The sequence below is a fragment of the Salvia miltiorrhiza genome, chromosome 5 (assembly GCF_028751815.1).
Source record: "Salvia miltiorrhiza cultivar Shanhuang (shh) chromosome 5, IMPLAD_Smil_shh, whole genome shotgun sequence".
Classification (NCBI taxonomy): Eukaryota; Viridiplantae; Streptophyta; class Magnoliopsida; order Lamiales; family Lamiaceae; genus Salvia; species Salvia miltiorrhiza.
In genome coordinates this window covers 54,196,972-54,215,948 of record NC_080391.1, presented here as the reverse complement: position 1 = coordinate 54,215,948, position 18,977 = coordinate 54,196,972, and the positions used below count along the sequence as shown (strand labels likewise).

General features: G+C 32.8%; 3 protein-coding genes across 6 annotated transcripts; 1 reads left to right on the top strand and 2 right to left on the bottom strand.

Annotated features, from left to right (window-relative positions):
* Positions 1–239: 239 nt before the first annotated feature.
* On the top strand, positions 240–878 carry LOC131025088 (non-specific lipid-transfer protein 2-like). Its single transcript, XM_057954693.1, has one exon. The coding sequence runs from the start codon at positions 341–343 to the stop codon at positions 629–631; it is 291 nt and encodes a 96-aa protein (XP_057810676.1). The 5' UTR covers positions 240–340; the 3' UTR covers positions 632–878.
* A 1,995-nt stretch (positions 879–2,873) lies between these two features.
* On the bottom strand, positions 2,874–6,522 carry LOC131025087 (uncharacterized). The gene is made up of 3 exons (XM_057954692.1): positions 6,195–6,522; positions 5,882–6,090; positions 2,874–3,297 (listed from the first exon to the last, which is right to left on the bottom strand). The coding sequence occupies exons 1-3, from the start codon at positions 6,285–6,287 to the stop codon at positions 2,991–2,993; spliced, it is 609 nt and encodes a 202-aa protein (XP_057810675.1). The 5' UTR covers positions 6,288–6,522; the 3' UTR covers positions 2,874–2,990.
* A 749-nt stretch (positions 6,523–7,271) lies between these two features.
* LOC131025086 (uncharacterized) lies at positions 7,272–11,039 on the bottom strand. Of its 4 annotated transcripts, none has more exons than XM_057954687.1 (6): positions 10,240–11,039; positions 9,343–9,554; positions 8,220–8,511; positions 8,030–8,115; positions 7,855–7,946; positions 7,272–7,775 (listed from the first exon to the last, which is right to left on the bottom strand). In XM_057954687.1, exons 1-6 carry the CDS (start codon positions 10,513–10,515, stop codon positions 7,543–7,545), a joined length of 1,191 nt encoding a protein of 396 aa, XP_057810670.1. In that variant the 5' UTR covers positions 10,516–11,039; the 3' UTR covers positions 7,272–7,542. The 4 variants fall into 4 exon arrangements, with proteins under 4 accessions (XP_057810670.1, XP_057810671.1, XP_057810672.1 ...); XM_057954688.1 differs by having other exon boundaries at positions 8,220–8,508; positions 10,240–11,033; XM_057954689.1 differs by lacking the exon at positions 10,240–11,039 and adding an exon at positions 9,661–9,842.
* Between the last annotated feature and the right edge of the window lie 7,938 nt (positions 11,040–18,977).

Genomic DNA, 18,977 nt, shown 5'->3' with positions numbered 1-18,977 from the left:
CGCGAACAATCGAATTCGAACATGTTCGCGAACTCAACGAGCCAAGCACTGTCAGGCTCAAGCTCGGCTCGATAAAATTTTCGAGCTCGAAATCAGGCTCGAGCTCGGCTCGTTTATTATCGAATTGAGCTCCGAACGAGCTTTTTTCGAGCCGAATCTCGAATAGCTTGCGGATAGTTCTATTCATTTACAGCCCTACTTCCATATCTCTCTCTCTCTCACTCCCTATAAATTGAGATGCAAAACCAAATCTTTCCCCAACACATCTCCCTCTTCACCTCTCAAACTTTTCCCACCACACCTCAAAAACACCACACACACACACACACCAAAAAAGAAAATGAAGTCCAAAGTAGGGTGTGTTGCAATATTTGTGGCAATGGTGGTGGTCCTTGCAATTGGTGAAGTTAAGGTAGCAAATGCAGTGACATGCAACCCACTGCAGCTGACCCCTTGCGCGGCGGCGATCACGTCGGCCGGCAGCCCCACCGTGGCTTGCTGCACCAAGATAAAGGAGCAGAGACCATGCCTCTGCCAGTACATGAAGAACCCTAATCTGCAGAAGTTCATCAACTCACCTGGTGCAAAGAAGGTGGCCAGCTCTTGTGGGACCCCTTTTCCCAAATGCTAATTAATTAATTGCTTTTCTCTCATCACATTCTAATATCATGTGATCAGTTATCAGTTTTTTTAAGTTGTGTTCGAGTGTCCTAATATATATATATATATATATATGTTGTGTCTTCATCTTAATATGGTGCATGAGTCTGTTGTTTAATTAAATTAAACTAGGTCTGTATGAGTAATTAAATGCTACTATGTTTTTCTTTGCTTGTAAACTTGCCCATGTTTAATGAAAATGTTTTATTATGCATCAACTTGCTCTTTCACAACATTGCTTTTGGTTTGGATTTTGGCAGATGAACTTTTTACGGGGCGTTTATTTTCATGATTGATAAAGTATTTTTATGCTCATTACTAGGATATCTCCAATCGCATCCTTTAAAGGAGACATGAATCAAGTAAAATTAGCCCAAATTATAGAAATTGTCAAGAACCTTGAAATATTCCAAGGTGATCCAATCTGTAGTAATTTTATCTATTTAGGTCAATCTTTAACAGTAATAAAGTATATTTGGACTTGATGTTTAATGAAAGAGCTGAGATTAGGAAAACTAACTTGGATTACCGGCAAGATAAGAGTAGAATCCAACTTTGTTTACCAGCAAAAAACAGAGTAGTACAAACTTTTTCTGCATTGAAATGATGAAGGCAATCCCACATGAGATTAAGAAATGATTTGTCGATTCGTAAATGGGGCTAATTATAAGCAAGTGAAAGATTAATTAACTGCATAAAAAGGTGGATTAACTGTAATTGAGCACACCCAATCTATAGTACCACCAGAACATGAACAAATTTTATTATTTGAGAAAATAATAATAAAATAACAATATTTATGCGTGTTTTAATTTTATAGTTGAGAAAATTGCAATTTAAATCTTTTTTTTTTTTGATGAAATTACATTATAAATAATACAAACTACACACACCCCACCTAGTGGTTATTGTGGCCGAGAGTACTCGAACCTGTGACCTCTTGGAGGACAGGCAACCACCCCAACCACTATGTCATCCCAAGGGGACATTGCAATTTAAATCTTTAACTTTGGACCTTGTTGTCATTTATAATCAATATTTAAAGCTTTGTAAATTGTTATAATGTGCTAACTTTTTCAGATTAAAAAGAAAAGTGAATGTACTAACTTTTTGATTTTTTGCAAATTTGTTCCTTCTTAATTATTTTCTTGCACAAATTTGGAGCTCAGATTTAGACAACCATTCATCGTCAAAAATCTAAATCGATTGAGGGCTCAGGTTGTCCTTTATTGTCAATTTGGTAAGGGTTGAGTAATTCTAGAGCGATAGAGTTTGAGCTTTTATGTTGGTTTCGAGTTGCAATTTTAAACGCCTTATGATGAAGTTCACAATATAGGAAGACAACTCGAACAATGAACTTCAAAAGCCCTTATTAATTTTGAGTTTCGACGTTAGATAAATATTTAAATCTTAACTCTAAACTGGAAAAAATATACTAGAATTGATGAATTTGCATTGGGACATTATTAAAACACTTTGAGATTATTCTTTTATTCGAGACTAAATTTGTCCAAATTACCTGAAATATAATTAAATCCATGATTGTTCAAGATTAATTGTCATAAGAATAAGCCAAATTTTATATGTCAAATTAATTCTACGTGACACTGTTCCAAGGCTAAGTATTAAATCGTATCTATTCAACCGAATAATCTATCTTGAAACTAAATCTTGTTTAATCCTATCAACGGAACACTACTTTAAAGGTTACGTCCACGTTTTGTTGGGTGTTTTTAGAGGTTGGAAAAAGAATTAAGTAATTGAATCCATTACTTGTTGTTTGGTTTGAGTAATGAGATAATTATTGTCCTTACTTGAGGTTAACCCAATCACCCAATTTGTTACCCATCAAAATAGAGGGGAAACAAAAGAAAGGGTATCTCTTACTAATGATTCATTCTCATTGTTATATCAAACACTCAATAAAAGTAATGGTTATTATTACCATTCCACTCCTTTATTTGATTCTATTCCCTTTCCATTCTTCTACTTGAACCAAACGAGCACTAAATTTGCAATCCGGTACAACGATTTGAATTGCAACTATCTAATAATTTCATACTCCTTTTATACGGGTATATATGAAAAAAAAAATGAAAAAAAAAAAAAAAGATGAGCCATGACTTCCCCTGGCTGTACCTATTTGTAAAAGAGGAGATCACAATTTCGGCAGATCAATAGAAGAGAGATAGTATAAAATAACAAAAACAAAATTTCTACAACAGACATATTTATATACTCCACTTAAGTTAGCACATTATAGTGCAGACATCTTTGTCTCACTTCGGACATCACAAACAGTACTCAAAACCTTTGTTTAACAATCAAGATTACACTTTCTGAAATTCACCGGTCTTCATCTGATGCTGATTTTCTGCAAAATGCGAAGGGGTCAATCCGACTCCTTCGTTTTGATGCTTTTCCCATCCACCAGTATCAGCCTTGGAGTGCATCCAATAGTACAACGTGGTTACCGTCATTGCTATCAGCGTTAGGGCAGCGCCCGCAGCAAACACACCCTTACGAAGAGTGGCACAAGATAGGTGCTCTACGTGGAAAATTGCTCGATATTTTGTGTGGTAAGCATTCCGAGCTGATCCTGCCAGCAAGCATGCCTCTGCTGCTAGAAAAATGATCCTGTTGAATTTTTGTTTTCCCCATTTCAGTCCAAATAGAATACAAGGTTTATAAGTATATTGGAGGGTTAACAAACAAAGAGAATTGAAAAAAGTAAATCATGGCAATATCTGTTTGTATGCATCACACAAGACATTTCAAATGGCCATAACGTTAGAATTCAAATACCTCTCTTTACTCACACTAATGTGTATTATAATAATCTATACTAATAGAATAAGAGCCTAAGGCAGTCTAAGGCACAACTTGTGGATTGCCTATTTTACCCCTGTTATATATTTATTATTATATTTATAAAATATAAATCTATTTTGATATACATTTATTTGTCACCCCAAATCTATAAAGAATACTTTATATCTATAGCTATTGATAAGGCTTATAAATAAATATATTCATCCAATAAATTATCTAATAAAAATAATGAATTAATAGATTTTTTTAAAATAATAGATTATCAATTAAAATAATATTAATTACACGTACAACGTACGTTCTTTCTGCTAGTATAACGAAAAAGGGTATAAGAACAATTTTTAAGAAACTTCACATCATCGAGGATATTATTTATTTTTACGTTTGGGGAGGGAAGAGCAGTGATTTGAATCCTAGACCCCACGCTTTACAAAATAGAGGACACACACATCATATTGGATTTATATCTTTGAAAGAACAATCAGAAACAAGAAGTTCCAGTAATGAAACAAATACTTTCATAAATTATTATCATGTTGGTAACTATTATTGCTTGAGTAACGAGTGGATACTGATGCCATTGCTTCTTATTGTGCCTATTAAAAGATAGGTAGTGAACAAAACATAGCTCTACGAATAGGCATTTTTAACTTCTACATGATTTTATATATGTTAAGGGAGTAGTTCTCCTAGGCAGTCGCAAGACTCTCAACACCTGCTTGGGTTTCCTAAAGGTAAGGGAATAGTTCTCGTTGTTTACATTTGAGAATTTCATGTCATTTGAACTTTTGAAGATTCTTGTTTTTAGGATAGATAAAGTGGTGAAGGTCCTTGTTTGTTCCCCATCTAGGTAACTGCTAAATTAATTTCTTACATTACAACCCTATGCAATAATAGTTCGCTCCTACAACTATATGAACAAGAGTTACTATTTGTATTTGAGCAGAGTAATGAGAAACTATACTCTAAAAGAAAGCCTTTACACATGCAATGATCAATGTATTTTGTTTCCTAGAAATTCTGAACATTCACCAATAGATTAATAAAATTGAGAAAGGCGCCTATCTATCCAATTTTAATGAGCCAAAATTCAAAGGAAAACCTAATTTAGTTTCTACAAGAACATCTAAAGCTAAGAAGTTCATCAGACGGTTGTGCTGAAACTAGGAAGCATGAATTAGAAAAGCCAAGTGACATTAAATGAAATTAAAGACTTTATTGAGTAAGTATGATAGATACATCATGGTTGCAGTTGGACAGGACATGCAGGTGGATTTAGAATCTATGGTAGAAAAGCTGCCGGTTGTAGTTTGGATTGCATAAGCATAATCTTTTTAACGGATTTAAAATCCATATATCACTTCATTTTGAACTATCTAAGAGTTATTTCGGTAGTTTCGAAATCCATTCGTTTCAAATTCCTCAATCTGAATGCAACCCAATCTTATTCAATGATAAGTTACTTCAAGTAACCACTCCATAAAGCGACTAAAGTCTTGCCACTTAAATGAAGGAGGAGAGCTGAGGCTGTATAAAGGATATAAATATACGAATAAAGATCATGGTTCTCTCCATTCAATAGCTTGCATGGTAAAACGACATGCATAATGCAATGCACTCAAACACCTTTCAACTCTGCACCGAGATTAATTGAACAAAACAAGAGATTTTAGTTTACCTTATGCATCTGCAAATCCCCATATGTCAATCAGGCCAAGACTTAAATAATATCTAGCATAAACAATATCAAAAGAACTGAAAATCGTGTAATTCTTGAAATATAACAGTTGCTTTGGCAGGGTGGTATCACAATCAAAACTCAAGGATAGTTGAAGATGCAAATAATCAATCACTGAAATTTATAGGTTTGTCCCAGATTTTACATAAAACAGATGCTGGAATACACTCATTTCACTTCCCAGTAGAGAATTGTGACGAAAGTCTAAGAGATTGGATGATCTAATGCCAATAACTCCTATTTCTGTTAGCAGTGCAGATATACTTCTGCAAATTTTGCTTATTACGAGAGAATTGAATAACAAACTCCTTCTCCAACCCCCTCTATAGCCCTATTAATAGGAATTCACATAGACTAGCAGTTAATATATTCCAATAGTTGAAAGCAACTTATAACCATTAAACTTAAAACACCAACAAAAGAAGTAACAATTTCAGAAGCTAAAACAAATAAATGCCAAGTTCGCTACAATAGAGCACACAACAAAATTTCTAGCAAAATCAGCACCAAATTCATTAACTCAATCACAACAGAATTCACCATGTGCGTAGGACCTACGACACTCGGACAGAGAGAGAGGATCATATCTACAGAAGAAGTGGCAGAAATTGTAAATAAGGTAGATGCAGAAGGAGCGGGGAGTAAACTCACCATGAGAGAACGAAGAAGACGACAGCGCGAGTAGTAGAGCGGCGGCCTTCCATCATCCCCCTCCCAAAGCAGAAACACTTGGTAACGCCGTGAATCAACATCTGCGCAATCAGCAGCAGCCCGAACGCCGCCAGTCCGTACACCGTCGACGCGTCGGTTCCGTACGCGCAGTACGTTCTCTCGTCGTACTCATCCGGCTTCACCGTCGCCTTCACAAGCACAAAAAAAGTCGAAATTAAATCAATTGCCGAAAAAAAATGAATTAAATTAAACAAAAAAAAAGGAATATCAGAGAAATGGATGAATAGAGCACCGTGCTACGGCGTCGTTCGGCGCCGACAGCAAGCACGAAAGCAATGAGGTGCAGAGAGATGGAGATCGCGAGAATGGGAACTGAAACTCCCATTTTTTCAGCTATTTCTTACTGCTTATTTCCAGTATAATTTGTGTGAATGTGTGAGTGAGAATTTTTCAGCTGTGTGAACTAAGCTTTTAACTGTTTGTTGTGGAGAGAGAGAGAGGAGAGAGAAAAGCAAGCAGGAATTTTTGGCTTTATTTTGCTTTTATACTTCTTTTTCGAACGCTTGTGGGGAAAAAAGAAAAGAAAGAATATAGAAAATAATTGACAACTGCAATAAAAATGAATGAAGAAGAATATGTGTTACTATAAGCTTTTTAATGATAATTATTGTATGGTGAGACATTCAGTAATTAAAAAAATTAGGGGATTATGATCGCGCCACAATGAATAAAAATGAATAAGCTCTTTTTCAGGCTTATTTTGCATTTTGATCAGAATGATTAGACTGTAATTAGTGGGAATTATTTTAGCATTTTGATATGAATGATTAGAATGTAATTAGTGGAGAATGATCATATTTAGAGTGTTTTTTTTTCTTCCAACATTCCGAAAATCACTACCAGACAATGCCCCAACTTTCGCTCGTTAGAGTTGCGTCAAAGAACATAAAGAAAAAGAAAGATAGAAGAATATAATAAATAAAGCACGTTTTTTATAAATCAATTTTATACACATTATTTTGTATTTCTACACTACTACAGATTGTCCATGTTTTATTTATTCGTAGGGATTATTGTCAAAAAATACATATTGTAATTTAGCATGAATTTTTTTAAGTCAAAAAAATACATAAATTATTGGTCTAACTTCTGACTATAATGAGTATTTAAAAGCTCGGAGGACTAAGAATGCAAACATTAATATATTTGACTTAATTTCAATTGTCAATTAAATTGTAATTAAAAATTACAACAAAAATATAAATTTATGTATTTTACGGCCCCTTATTTATACACTACTATAGATGGCTAAAAATCCTAGCTCGAGTACTATTGATCATTACGCCAATAATTGCAATTAGACATCAACTAATCAATAGCAAGAAGTAAACACCATTTTCTATATTTGTCAAACATACTACTAGTATATACATAACATGACACTATCTACCAAAATCCTCATGTAAATAACTCCAACCTACATTAGATCTCATCAGCACACCAAAAACATCCTGCTCTGTCTTTCATAACACCAACTACAACCCTCTCCACTTCTTTTTTTCTATTCCTTTTTCACTTTTTTCAAATATTCATCACATACATTATAACAGAGCAAAACAACCTAGGTGAAATCAACATAGTTATCTGCGGCAGAAGAAGGAGAAATCAGGGTGATTCACTCTGTGCAAGTTTAGCCAGTTATCCGCAGCTTGCAACAGAGAATTAGCCAGCTGCCGCTGATGCCCTGCGTGGGGAGTCCACAGCGATACTTTGTATTTGTACGAAGCCAGCCCGAAGACTGGAAGTGAAACTTGAGGGGCGCCATCGCTCTCACTGGGGTATGTCACGACCGGGGGATGCACGACTTCACTCCCTGCAACAAACAAAGAAGAGAGTCAGGGCTCATAAACTATAATCATTAAGAGAGAGAGAGTTGTAACTAGTTCAACTACCGGTCATGGGTGTATGGAGAGAATGGAAAGTCAAGAAGCAAGCGTCCAGATCTCTGAGGGTTGGACCCGTAGGTATTCTGTAAATCGGGTACCTGCAGTAACCTCCACATCAGAACGGAGAAACGCAAAAATCAGCAGAGTCGAGAAATAATGACGTATTTTCTAGTAAAGATACCAGGCGACAGATATCCAGCTTGTCGGAAGTAGATCACAGCTCCTCAGCGTTTTTAGTTCTGGGCAGTGGAGAGCAAGATCGGATATCTGTAAAGACGAATTATTGAGTCCTCTCTCAGTAAATTGTGTACTAAAACAAACCTAAAACCCTATATGATAAAATAATATTCAGGAAGAAATAGACAAGGGACCTTGTTTGCCAAAGGCTCCCTAGAATATGGGGGGTCTCGTTCGAGATACTCAAACAACAAGCACCCCTGAGAACTTCCAGATTCACCTTCGTCGCTAGAGAAACCTTCTTGAAATGCCATTTGATGCGCTCTCACTGCCATCTGATCTACTGTGAGAGGACTATTACTGCTATGGAGGTAACTTGGCTGCTCCCGAGAATAGTTCATGCCACCCCTCTCCTGTTCACTATCACTGCTTCCATCACTACTAGAATCCCTGAAATACTCGCCATCACTTTCTTCACCAAGTCTCCTAAAACAAAACAAAAGAAATTAGACTTGGAAGAAGATTTATCTCAAGACTCTTAACTAAATAATAAATCTATCAACTACAGGATGTGCCAGTTCCTTTTCCATTCCAAAGAGCAACAAATGCATGTTAACAATTAAGCCTTCAAAATCGTACATACAGTTAAGAAGTTGAATACAAAGGAAGCTCTCTGCACAGATGAAAGCCAGACAAGAAGTGGATGACATTACAAATCAACTTAGGTACAAATTTTCATTTGTTTCACAAGCACAAGGAAATAATATCCAGTAGCAATTTTCAGTTATCTTCAGCAGATAAAAAAATTGCATGGTACTTCTTAAGTTTCCAAGCAAACACCTTACAGATACACTTTTGTGTGTGCACTCACCAGTTCCAGCATCTACACATCTATCACTTTAAGGTAAAACTGTCATAAAGAGCATCCATTTCCAAGGAAACAGGTTTGACAGGGAGGTTCGTGTTCATTAATTATTTGGAGCAATCAGATGTTAGACATCCACTTCAAGAAAACATCTACATTAAAGACTTACCAAAACCAAGACACTAATAGAGAACGTGCACACAGCAGAGACCAAATTGTTGCAAAAATTAGCCAGGAGTCTGATGTAATAAGATCTTTTCAAAATATATTACTAACAACAAAGTGAGGTGTGACCGAAATGCAATTCCCAATCATGAAGAAGGTGCAGAAAACTCATTGGAAAAGTCCCAATGTCGTCCTTGATGAAACCAATTAAAATACATCCATTAAGTTAAAACCACACACTCCAAGTTACCTTAAATAAAATACACCACAAGCCAAAAGACAGATACCTTAATTTTGCTGTACTCTTTGAAAGGTCAGCGTACAATTGAATGCCCGACAGGTAGGGCACATAATACTGAACAACGCCATCACGATCATTCAGTATCAAAGGCACTCCAACACCATATGCACTCCATTCTTTAAATGACTCCCACAAATCACTTAGCACAAAGAAGGGCTGGTATTCTACATCACATGTTCTCCAACTCCTCACTTTCATCTGTGACATTTGACAATATATTCAAACAAGGAAAAAAAGGAGAACTTTTTTGTAAAAGCTTAATATTTTTTAGGATTTTCAACAGGATGATAGCATAAAGACTAACACAAGTACAGCAACTGCTACGTTTGAAATCACCACATCTGATGTATAGCATCGAGATACGAATTATGCAGCAAGTGTTCCTTGCTCAACCAACAACTGAGTGTACCTTCTAATAACAATATCTCACGCATAGACTGTAGTCTGTATCCTAAGTTTCTATAGTAATTTTGCCACCACACGCAGGTATACTGAAAGAGAAGAAAATGTATTTATAATGATTTCACATATCAAAGCATAGATTCAGCATAAAAACATTAAAGCTGCAGATTTCAGAACTACATATTTGCTCTTGCACAATCAATTTACAACTTAAAAATCGTCAATCACCACCCTCCCAATAACTCAAACCTTCATCTTTTCTATGATTCAGGAAACTAAATCAAAGTGAAATCAGCTCATTCCAAAAAGTAAAATACAATTCACCCTCCCCAATTAAAATACCACCAATAGCACTATACTCAAAATTCGCTCAAATCAGGCTAAATAACATAAAATAACTAATGACTCCACAAATTATAGAGACTAACAAGCTAGGGTTTTTCACAATTCAATCAAAATCCACAACCAATAAGAGGCAAACCTTGGATAAATACTGCGCCGGTAACGATGGCGTGACCGATTCCAAGAACCTCTCCAGATTACACAAAGGAGAGGGCTCCGACACCGGCGGCGACGCCGGAATTTCTGCGTTCGACTTCTCCGGCAGCGGCTCATCCGGCCGACTCCTTGACCGGCTAGGGGTGACGTCACTCTGAGCCCTACGCAAATAATCTTGACTCAGTCGAGCCCTCGCCGCGCTGTAAAACCGATCTTCGCCGTTTCTACTCCTATTGAACTGCAACCCTGGCCCCAACATATTGCCCAACCAAAACTAAAATACACCAAAAACCCTAATTTACCGAAACGGAATTATCTGCGTATGTCAAAAAGAGCCACAGCTCTATACACGCAAAAACCTTTTCCGTCTCCTTTTTTTCCTGCAATATATATCCGACAAATTTTTATGGGAATTTCCGAGTTTTATCTTAAGATATGGCAGATCAGTCAATGCCGCCGCTTGATATCGGCGATCAAATCCCGCGATTATGGTCGACGAATTGTTGAAATGTTAACTGGGATCGAAATTGCTATGCAGAATGTATGTATATGGGGGTGTAGATATAGAGAGAGAAAGAGATGGAGGAAAATGGATGGGTATAAGAAGAAAGGAATAGAAGAGAAGCTTAAATTAAATTAAAATAAATGATTAATTTATGAGATAATTATTTGGAAGGGAAAAAGGTGGAGTTGATGATGGGGGAAATGGTTTTGTATTGCGCGCTGTAAACGACGCGGTTTTTGGCGTTGGTGTGGTGACTATGAAATGACGCATTTGCCACCGGTTACATATTTTCATTAATGGTAGCTTTTTAATATGGTTGTTATTTTAGGCTTAAAAACGTGCTCTTGATTACTCTATTATGGAAGCACCTTGATTTATCGTTATTGATTTCAAGTTTAAATTAATTTTAAAATTAAATAATAATTTATAATTAGAATAAAATTGAAAATTTATTTATAATTATATTTTTCTTTTTACTTCCCTTTTCCTTTATCTTCTTTTTTTTCTAAAATTATAAATTCAACTAATGATAAAATATTTAATTAGATATTTGATTTAAAATGCAAAAGTAATATTTATGTAAAGATTAAAATTTAAAAAAAAAATCTCATCTTTCATCTCTTTGAATAAATCAATTTTTCAATTAGTTTTTCATTACTTATTTTTTTTTTACCTTTTCATAATATTAATTTTTATTATTGTGAATTCTTCTTTATTTTTTCAAATATTCTGCTCAAATATATTTAGTTAAAATTATTTTATTATTTTTATAAATATGATAATTGAGTAGGTGTCAAATTTATATAAATATAAAAATACAAAAATAGAGAATGCATTAAAGTTTATGTAAATAGCTAAATATTTGATATGATATGTTTTTTCTAAGAAAATTGTGTTGTTAATTGACATAAAATACTTTAGAAAATATAAAAAATGTCATATTGTCAATTGACATAGAGAATATAAGATAACTTTATTATTATTATTTTTATTGTCTCGATCAAGTCAAATTAAAACAAAGCCAAATCATTGTAGATCAAGTTAGCTTGAGCATTAACCACTTATCGCTACACCAACACACGCGCACCAAGTGAGCTTTATGATTTTTTAGTGTGTGTGTGTGTTTGTGATAATATGCTTAGCAAAATGTTTAGTGATTCAATTAAATTTTATACACTTTATAAAGAATAGGTGGTCTCCTGTGAAATCGGTTTTATGAGAAAATCGGTTTCACAGTGACATTACTTCAACATACAAATGATATTTTAAAATATTAAAGTATCATTTGTATATTGAAGTAGTGTCATTGTAAAGTCGGTTTCACCATAAAATCAATTTCACAATAATTTTTGTGTACGAAGAAAACTACGCAATTTGAATAGTCAAATTGGGCATAGACATTAGAGATGTATTACTTTGTTGACATCTTATCTTTTAGAAGGTTCGTGTCTTCACCATTGTGTTATATTTGTGGAATGCTATTTTATTTTAATGATGTACGGTTAATTCAAAACCAAACATAATCTTCAATTAAACGTTGAGTTCGAACGGCATTAAACATTCATGATTTACAAACACATATTTTTGGATATGAGTAAGAATTTGGATGTGGACATATTCTAACGATTAATTTTGACCGTATAAGTTTTCGTGTTAGAGTCCATTTACTTTGATAGAAAATGAGAGAATGCATATATTTCTACTTTTTTTTTCATAATTTCCACATGTTTAATATAATTAAAAAAATATTTGAATAGGGTGGAATATTTTCTCGTACAACTCTTTTTTATTTATTTTCCCTCTTTATATTTTTTTAACATTTTAGTCATCCATTTAAAGATTTATCCATCCATTTTCAACAAAGTAAATAAGTGTATATAGTATATGATAAAAAGGAAGAAAATATAATATATTATTTTATTTTTTATCTATCATTTTTCAATTAATTAAAATGCAATTTTATATATAAAAAAGATCAGAGAAAAATCCTAAAAAAACCTTGAAAGCACAGAAAAACAGACTAAGAATCGATTCTCATTAAAACTTTTTTACGGAAAACCCAATGGGAAAAACCGTAAAACGGAAAAAAAGTACTCGTCTAAAAAGGAAAAAACGAACAACAGAGGTGAAGGAGCGGAAAAGATTGTTTCGAGAACTCCGGTCTAACCATCGTCCTCAAGCAATCCCGACTTCGAACCATCTATCATTTTTCAATAAAATTTCTACAATCAAAGTAAATCCACTCTTAAGGAATTCATAATAGGATACTAATTTAGTTATTTTGTTTCATAAATAAATACTCCCCAAGGGGGAGTTTTAATTGTGAATCTCCACACCTAGCCAGATTCATTCAAATGAAGCCAAACGCTATTAGCTGTGAGCAAACTCTTAGCTTGGTCAAAACTCATGAAATACTTTTCTGGCATTCTTGTTATTTAATCCAATTAGCAGGTACTCCGTCACTTTTTATATATATTATATATTATATTATATATATCTTGTTTATTTGTCAAAATCGAAAACTAAATTGTTTGACAAGATACAATATTGGGAAATTTATCAATGACAGCACGTAGTTTGGTTTGCATAAACATTGACTGAAAACGTGTAAATTTATGTTTACCCTAGTTCACAACCACATATTTCTTTTTTTTATAGGTGAAATCGTTAATTTAATTCTGATCCAAAACAATAAATAGTATTTAAGAATTTTGGACAGACTACATGATATTTATTGACTACATGTAACTAAATTCAACATTCTAAAAAAATCATATATGGACTATTCCGAAACGAGTAATATTGTGCTAATGTAGAGAGATTAAAGAAGGTGTTTCTACTTTAGGTTGGGGGGCAACATATGCAGTATAGTTGGGGGATGATTTAAATTTTAAAAACAAATAAAAGAATAATAATTACGACAATATATTGGAGAACTATACACGCAATGATGCTTGTGGTGGGTTTTTGTTTGGAAAATGATTTTGGCTCGTGGTTCTTTTTTCGGATTATCTTCTTGCCATCCATATTTTACATGATAAATTATCTTGCTCGGATTTCCTCTGTGATGAGTTGTGGGAGGTGTTTGAACATGCTCGTAAGCATGTGGAGGTGGATTTCTTTCATGCTCGTCGTGAAACTAATAGAAATATTTTGCTATTGTTTCTAATGATGTAATGATTTGAAAGTCAGGATTTCAATTCCCTTTTGGCTTCTAGATATTGCTCTTTCGAATTTGAATTAATAATAGTTCCCTTTTATTCTAAAAAAAAAAAAAAAGTTTTAATCCAACATCCCAATCAAAAATGTAACCTTCCAAGCGTCTCAAAAAAAAAATGTAACCTTCCATGGTTTGAAATGCATTATTCCAATGACCAAATATAAGTTGGGATGTCCGCTTCAAACCGAACTTAATCACTCACAATTGATCTTCATACATATATATGTTATCTATTTCTTTTTTCTTAATTTTACATTGGTGAATGCATCCATTATAATATTAGATTTTTTCTTTTTGACTTGGGGGAGTTGGGGAGAGAGAGCAGTGGAGTTTGAATCCGAAACCTCACTGTTCACACACAGAAGATCGCACTGCTTGGTATCCCCTTGGGGACTATAATATTAAATTTTAGAACTAATTTAATATTATAGTCCCCAATGGGAGATTTTAGAAACTATATAGTTTACTTGGAATTTACCTAACAAAAATGTCTTATATATGCTCGTGTACTTATATCTGGTAAATATTGACTTATTAGACAGATTTTAACCCCATATTCAATTAGACATAAATTAGAATTAAAGTATTAAATACTAGTCTAATAGATATATTGACTCCTTAGGTTAACACTCATCCATATTTTTACATTATACTTTCCTTTTCCGTAACTCCATTCAATTTTTTGAAATCCAATCTATCAAAATTAAATTAAACATCTTTAAAGGTCTTATTTTCTTTAACTTTAATTTTAAATAATAATTATACTCAAAAGAAACAAAACATTTGTAATTGTAATGGGACGAATAATTTTTAATTAATCGATTTAAATGAAACGCCATGAAAGAAGTATTGTAACGAGTAGGGGGCAATTATGTAATTTAAAGTAACGGAGAGAATAATGAGCGAGCCGACCAGTGAATTATGGAAAACATTATCGGATTGAGCAAGCATTCAATTCTGACTAAGCACGAACGTGATTGGTTCTCAGGGGATTAGTCAAATGAGAAATCTCACGTGACTAATCACTTGGCGCGACACGTGTATGGCTCGATTTCGAGGGGGCGTCGCTTTCTTATCGGGATGGGATCGCGTGAGGTGGCGCGTCGGGTCCGTAACTACTTGGGATCGCCACGCGTTCATACTCTCGTGTCTCCACCCTCTTCCACGCGCGTGTCGTTCACTCGCATTTCATTTCCACTTTTTTGTCTTTGCTTATTTACAGTGGGAAACAATTCAAACATTCTTCTTCTTCTTTTTTTCTTTTTTTTTTTCGATTTTTGCTGTCCTAGATTATCTATTTAAAGTCGGTAAATTTAGGTATTTCCTTTTGCAAGTGTGTAAGATAGGTGGAGCGGTTCTGATAATTGAATGGGACCTGAGTTTACTCGTTAATATAGTGTTAATATCTATCTATCTATCTATTATATAATACTCCCTCCGTCCATTAAAGTTGGCAACATTTCTATTTTGGGTGTCCCACTAAAGTTGGCCACTTTCTAAAAATGGCAAAAGTTTACTTTAATTAAGTCAACAATTACTCACTAATTTGGTCAACAATTGTAGGCCACTTTCTAAAAATGTCAAAATTACTTTAATTAAGTCAACAATTACTCACTAATTTGGTCAACAATTGTAGGCCACACTCTATTAAAACATATAACACTCAATTTCTTAATCTCCGTGCCGAAACGAATGTTGCCAACTTTAGCGGGACGGAGGGAGTACAATACATGTTGAAGTCCCCATAATCTTTCTCTCTCCTACATGGCACTCTCATATTCTTCCATTCTCTTTTTTCTAAATACTACATTTCATGTTTTAAATAATTATTATTAATTCAATTAATCATTATAATTATAATTTTTTTCATTCCCTTATATATTTAACCGTTACATAAGCAATATTAATGTGCATTTATACAAGATGCATATAAATTTGGAAAATTCATATCCATTACATATATAATGATGTAATTTTAAATTTTCGTACTATATTTTTTATTTAATAAATAATAGTAATATCTATATTATATCTAATCATTATTTTTAATGAAGTAATTTATAATGCATATAAATATAAAAATACTAATCAATAAAGGAGCATATGGTCAATCCAAAAAAATACAAAATATGAAATGTATCGATTATATTAATATTGCTATAATTATTAATTAAATATTGATTAGTCAAAATGTATGCTAATATAAATTTATTGCAATCTTCTTTATAATATGATTAAGTCTTAACCTATGTTGCATCCCTCATATCTCACCATTTGCAATTATTCCTAATATAAACAGTCTAATTTTAATTTTTATTTAATAATGCATTTCATTAAAACACCACATTAATTAATGTGCTTATATATTATTATGTCCATAGTCATTTCTATTTATCTTAAGTTATCATTATATACATTCTTAATTTATATATATATATATATATTATAATGAATAATTTCCTTAGGTTTCGTTTCCTTTTATTCTAAAGCTATATACTAAATTCAATAATTATTATTCATGCCTAAACATAAAATTGATCATAAAATAATTAAGAATATTACATATTTCATTTTTATTTGTATAAAGAAAGAGTAATTTTCTTAATAATTTTTTTTCCTTTTTTTTTTCTCAAAAGCTATGTACTAAGTTCAATAATTGCTTTTCTTGATTGAACATGAAATTGATCATATTGATCAGAAAATAATTAAGAAAGTGTAATTTTCTTAGCAATTTTCATATTTTTATTTTCTTTTCTAAATCTATGTACTAAATTCAATAATTATTGTTCAAGGTTAGACACAAAGTTGATCATATTAATCATTTAATAATTAATAAAATAATTATAAAGTTATTTTTTATTTGTATAATGAAATATAGTAATTTACTAAATAGATTTATTTTTCCTATTCTTTTTCAAGGTTAGACACAAAGTTGTTCAATGAATCCATGAAACTTCAAATATTTATTTTGAAGAGCGATATGATTCCTCAAATTTTCAATATTTAAGTAGCAAATTTTTGTTATGTATAATAGAAAAATCATGCTTACCAATTTGTTTTTTTTTTAGAATTCAAACATTTTAAAATTTCTTTTAAAAAAATATTTTCTTCATCGCATAAAAATATAGTACTATCACTTGAAAAAATATCATTGATTGAATATGCTTACAAAAAATTATGTTTCACGTAATTAATATACTATGTTATATTATAATAGAATGACAAAAAATGATGTGAGGTTATATACGTTGCATTTTATGCAATGTATATGCTTTTTTATAGCTCTAAACGCGATGATTATCAAAATTCACTTTTGGTTATTCAAACTCCAAATGTGATAATGTAAAAATGTCAAAGGTGGTCTATCAAGCTTTATACGAGACATATTCAGATTCAATTTTGGCTCAAATAATACGATGCTCGCAAGTTAAAAGTGGTTTGTGAAGCTCTCCAAATGAGTGATGCTTGGAACTCAACTCCGGTCTATCAGACTATAACTAAATGATGCTCACAAGTCAATTATGATATTTCAAGCTCCACACGAGATGATGCTAGCAAGTCAGTTATGGTCTTACGAGCACCAGATGAGATGTTGCTCACAAGTCAGTTTTTATCTTTGAAGCTACAGCTGGGATGACGATACTCATAAGTCAAATCTCATATAATAAGTTTCATATATGATGATGATTAGAAGTTCGACGTACAAAAGTCCAATGTAATATTTCGAGCTACAAACAAGATGATGCTCAAAAGTCTTGTAAGATCCAGATGAAATGATGTTCATATATAAGATGCGGTCTTAAATTTTATCTGTTAATTTAAAAAAAAATTATACTCCTATAGCATTAGTAACTCTTTCCTATATATGATTAAATATACGCCTAAGTCTTTTTCTTCTTATTTTTCTAAAATCTCTAACCTTACTACAACTTTTTATGAATTTTTATCAAATAAAAATCTATACTCCATCCGTCCACGATATCGTATTCACATTGTGAACGACACGAGTTTTAATAAAATAGTGGATAATAGTTGATAATAGTGAGTATTGATGCGAGTGGAGTTTGAGTCTCACTATAATGTGTGGATGGAAATAAAGTGTTATGTGGACCATATTGTTATTTTTTTTTACTTTGGGGGAGGGGGAGCGGTGGGTTTGAACCCTGATCCTCACTGTTCGTAGACAGAAGTTTGCACCGCTTGGTGTCCCTTTGGGGACGGACCATATTGTTATTGATGGAAGTGGAAATGATCTTGTGGCCAGATCAAAATGGCAAAAATTGAAACGATATCGTGAACAGAGAGAATATATAAATTTAATCTATTTTAGCTCTCAACAAAAAATTACTCCCTAAAGTTTTAACTGTACCATCAATTTATTTTGGTCAAATAAAAATAATAAAAAATAATAAATATAAAGACTATTTCATATAATATAGTTATAAACAATATAAAATAATAATTATGATGACGGGTTACACACTAGTTATAGGTCAAAGTTTAACCCCCTAAAGAGTGTTGGATCACATTTCGATTGATGGCTACTAAAAATTAGAAGCCACATTTTATATTATTGAAGAAACAAGAAATTAGTTCTAAAAAGAAAAAATATAAAAAGTAATTTTCAATTAGCATTCAGCTTTCAATCATTTTTTTTTGTGGACCCTGCCCGACACATCACAATTTTTAGCCACACTTATTTATCTTTTTAGTATTACAGCGTGACCCTCTAAAAATTAGAAATTTATTCATTATTTATTACTGGAATAGATGTTAGGTGAGTATCTAAAATTGATGTGGTAATTTAGAAGATGAAATTTTAGTTCATCATTGGAGGCATCTTTAATAATCTATTCGTTTAAGCTTTTAGTATTCATTTGAGAGTGTCACGAGTTTTAATAAAGTGGTTGGGTGTGTTGTGAGTAAAATAATGGTTCCACTTTTTATGTGAGTGTTAAAATAATTAAAGTGGAGCAATGATCCCACCTACTTTTAC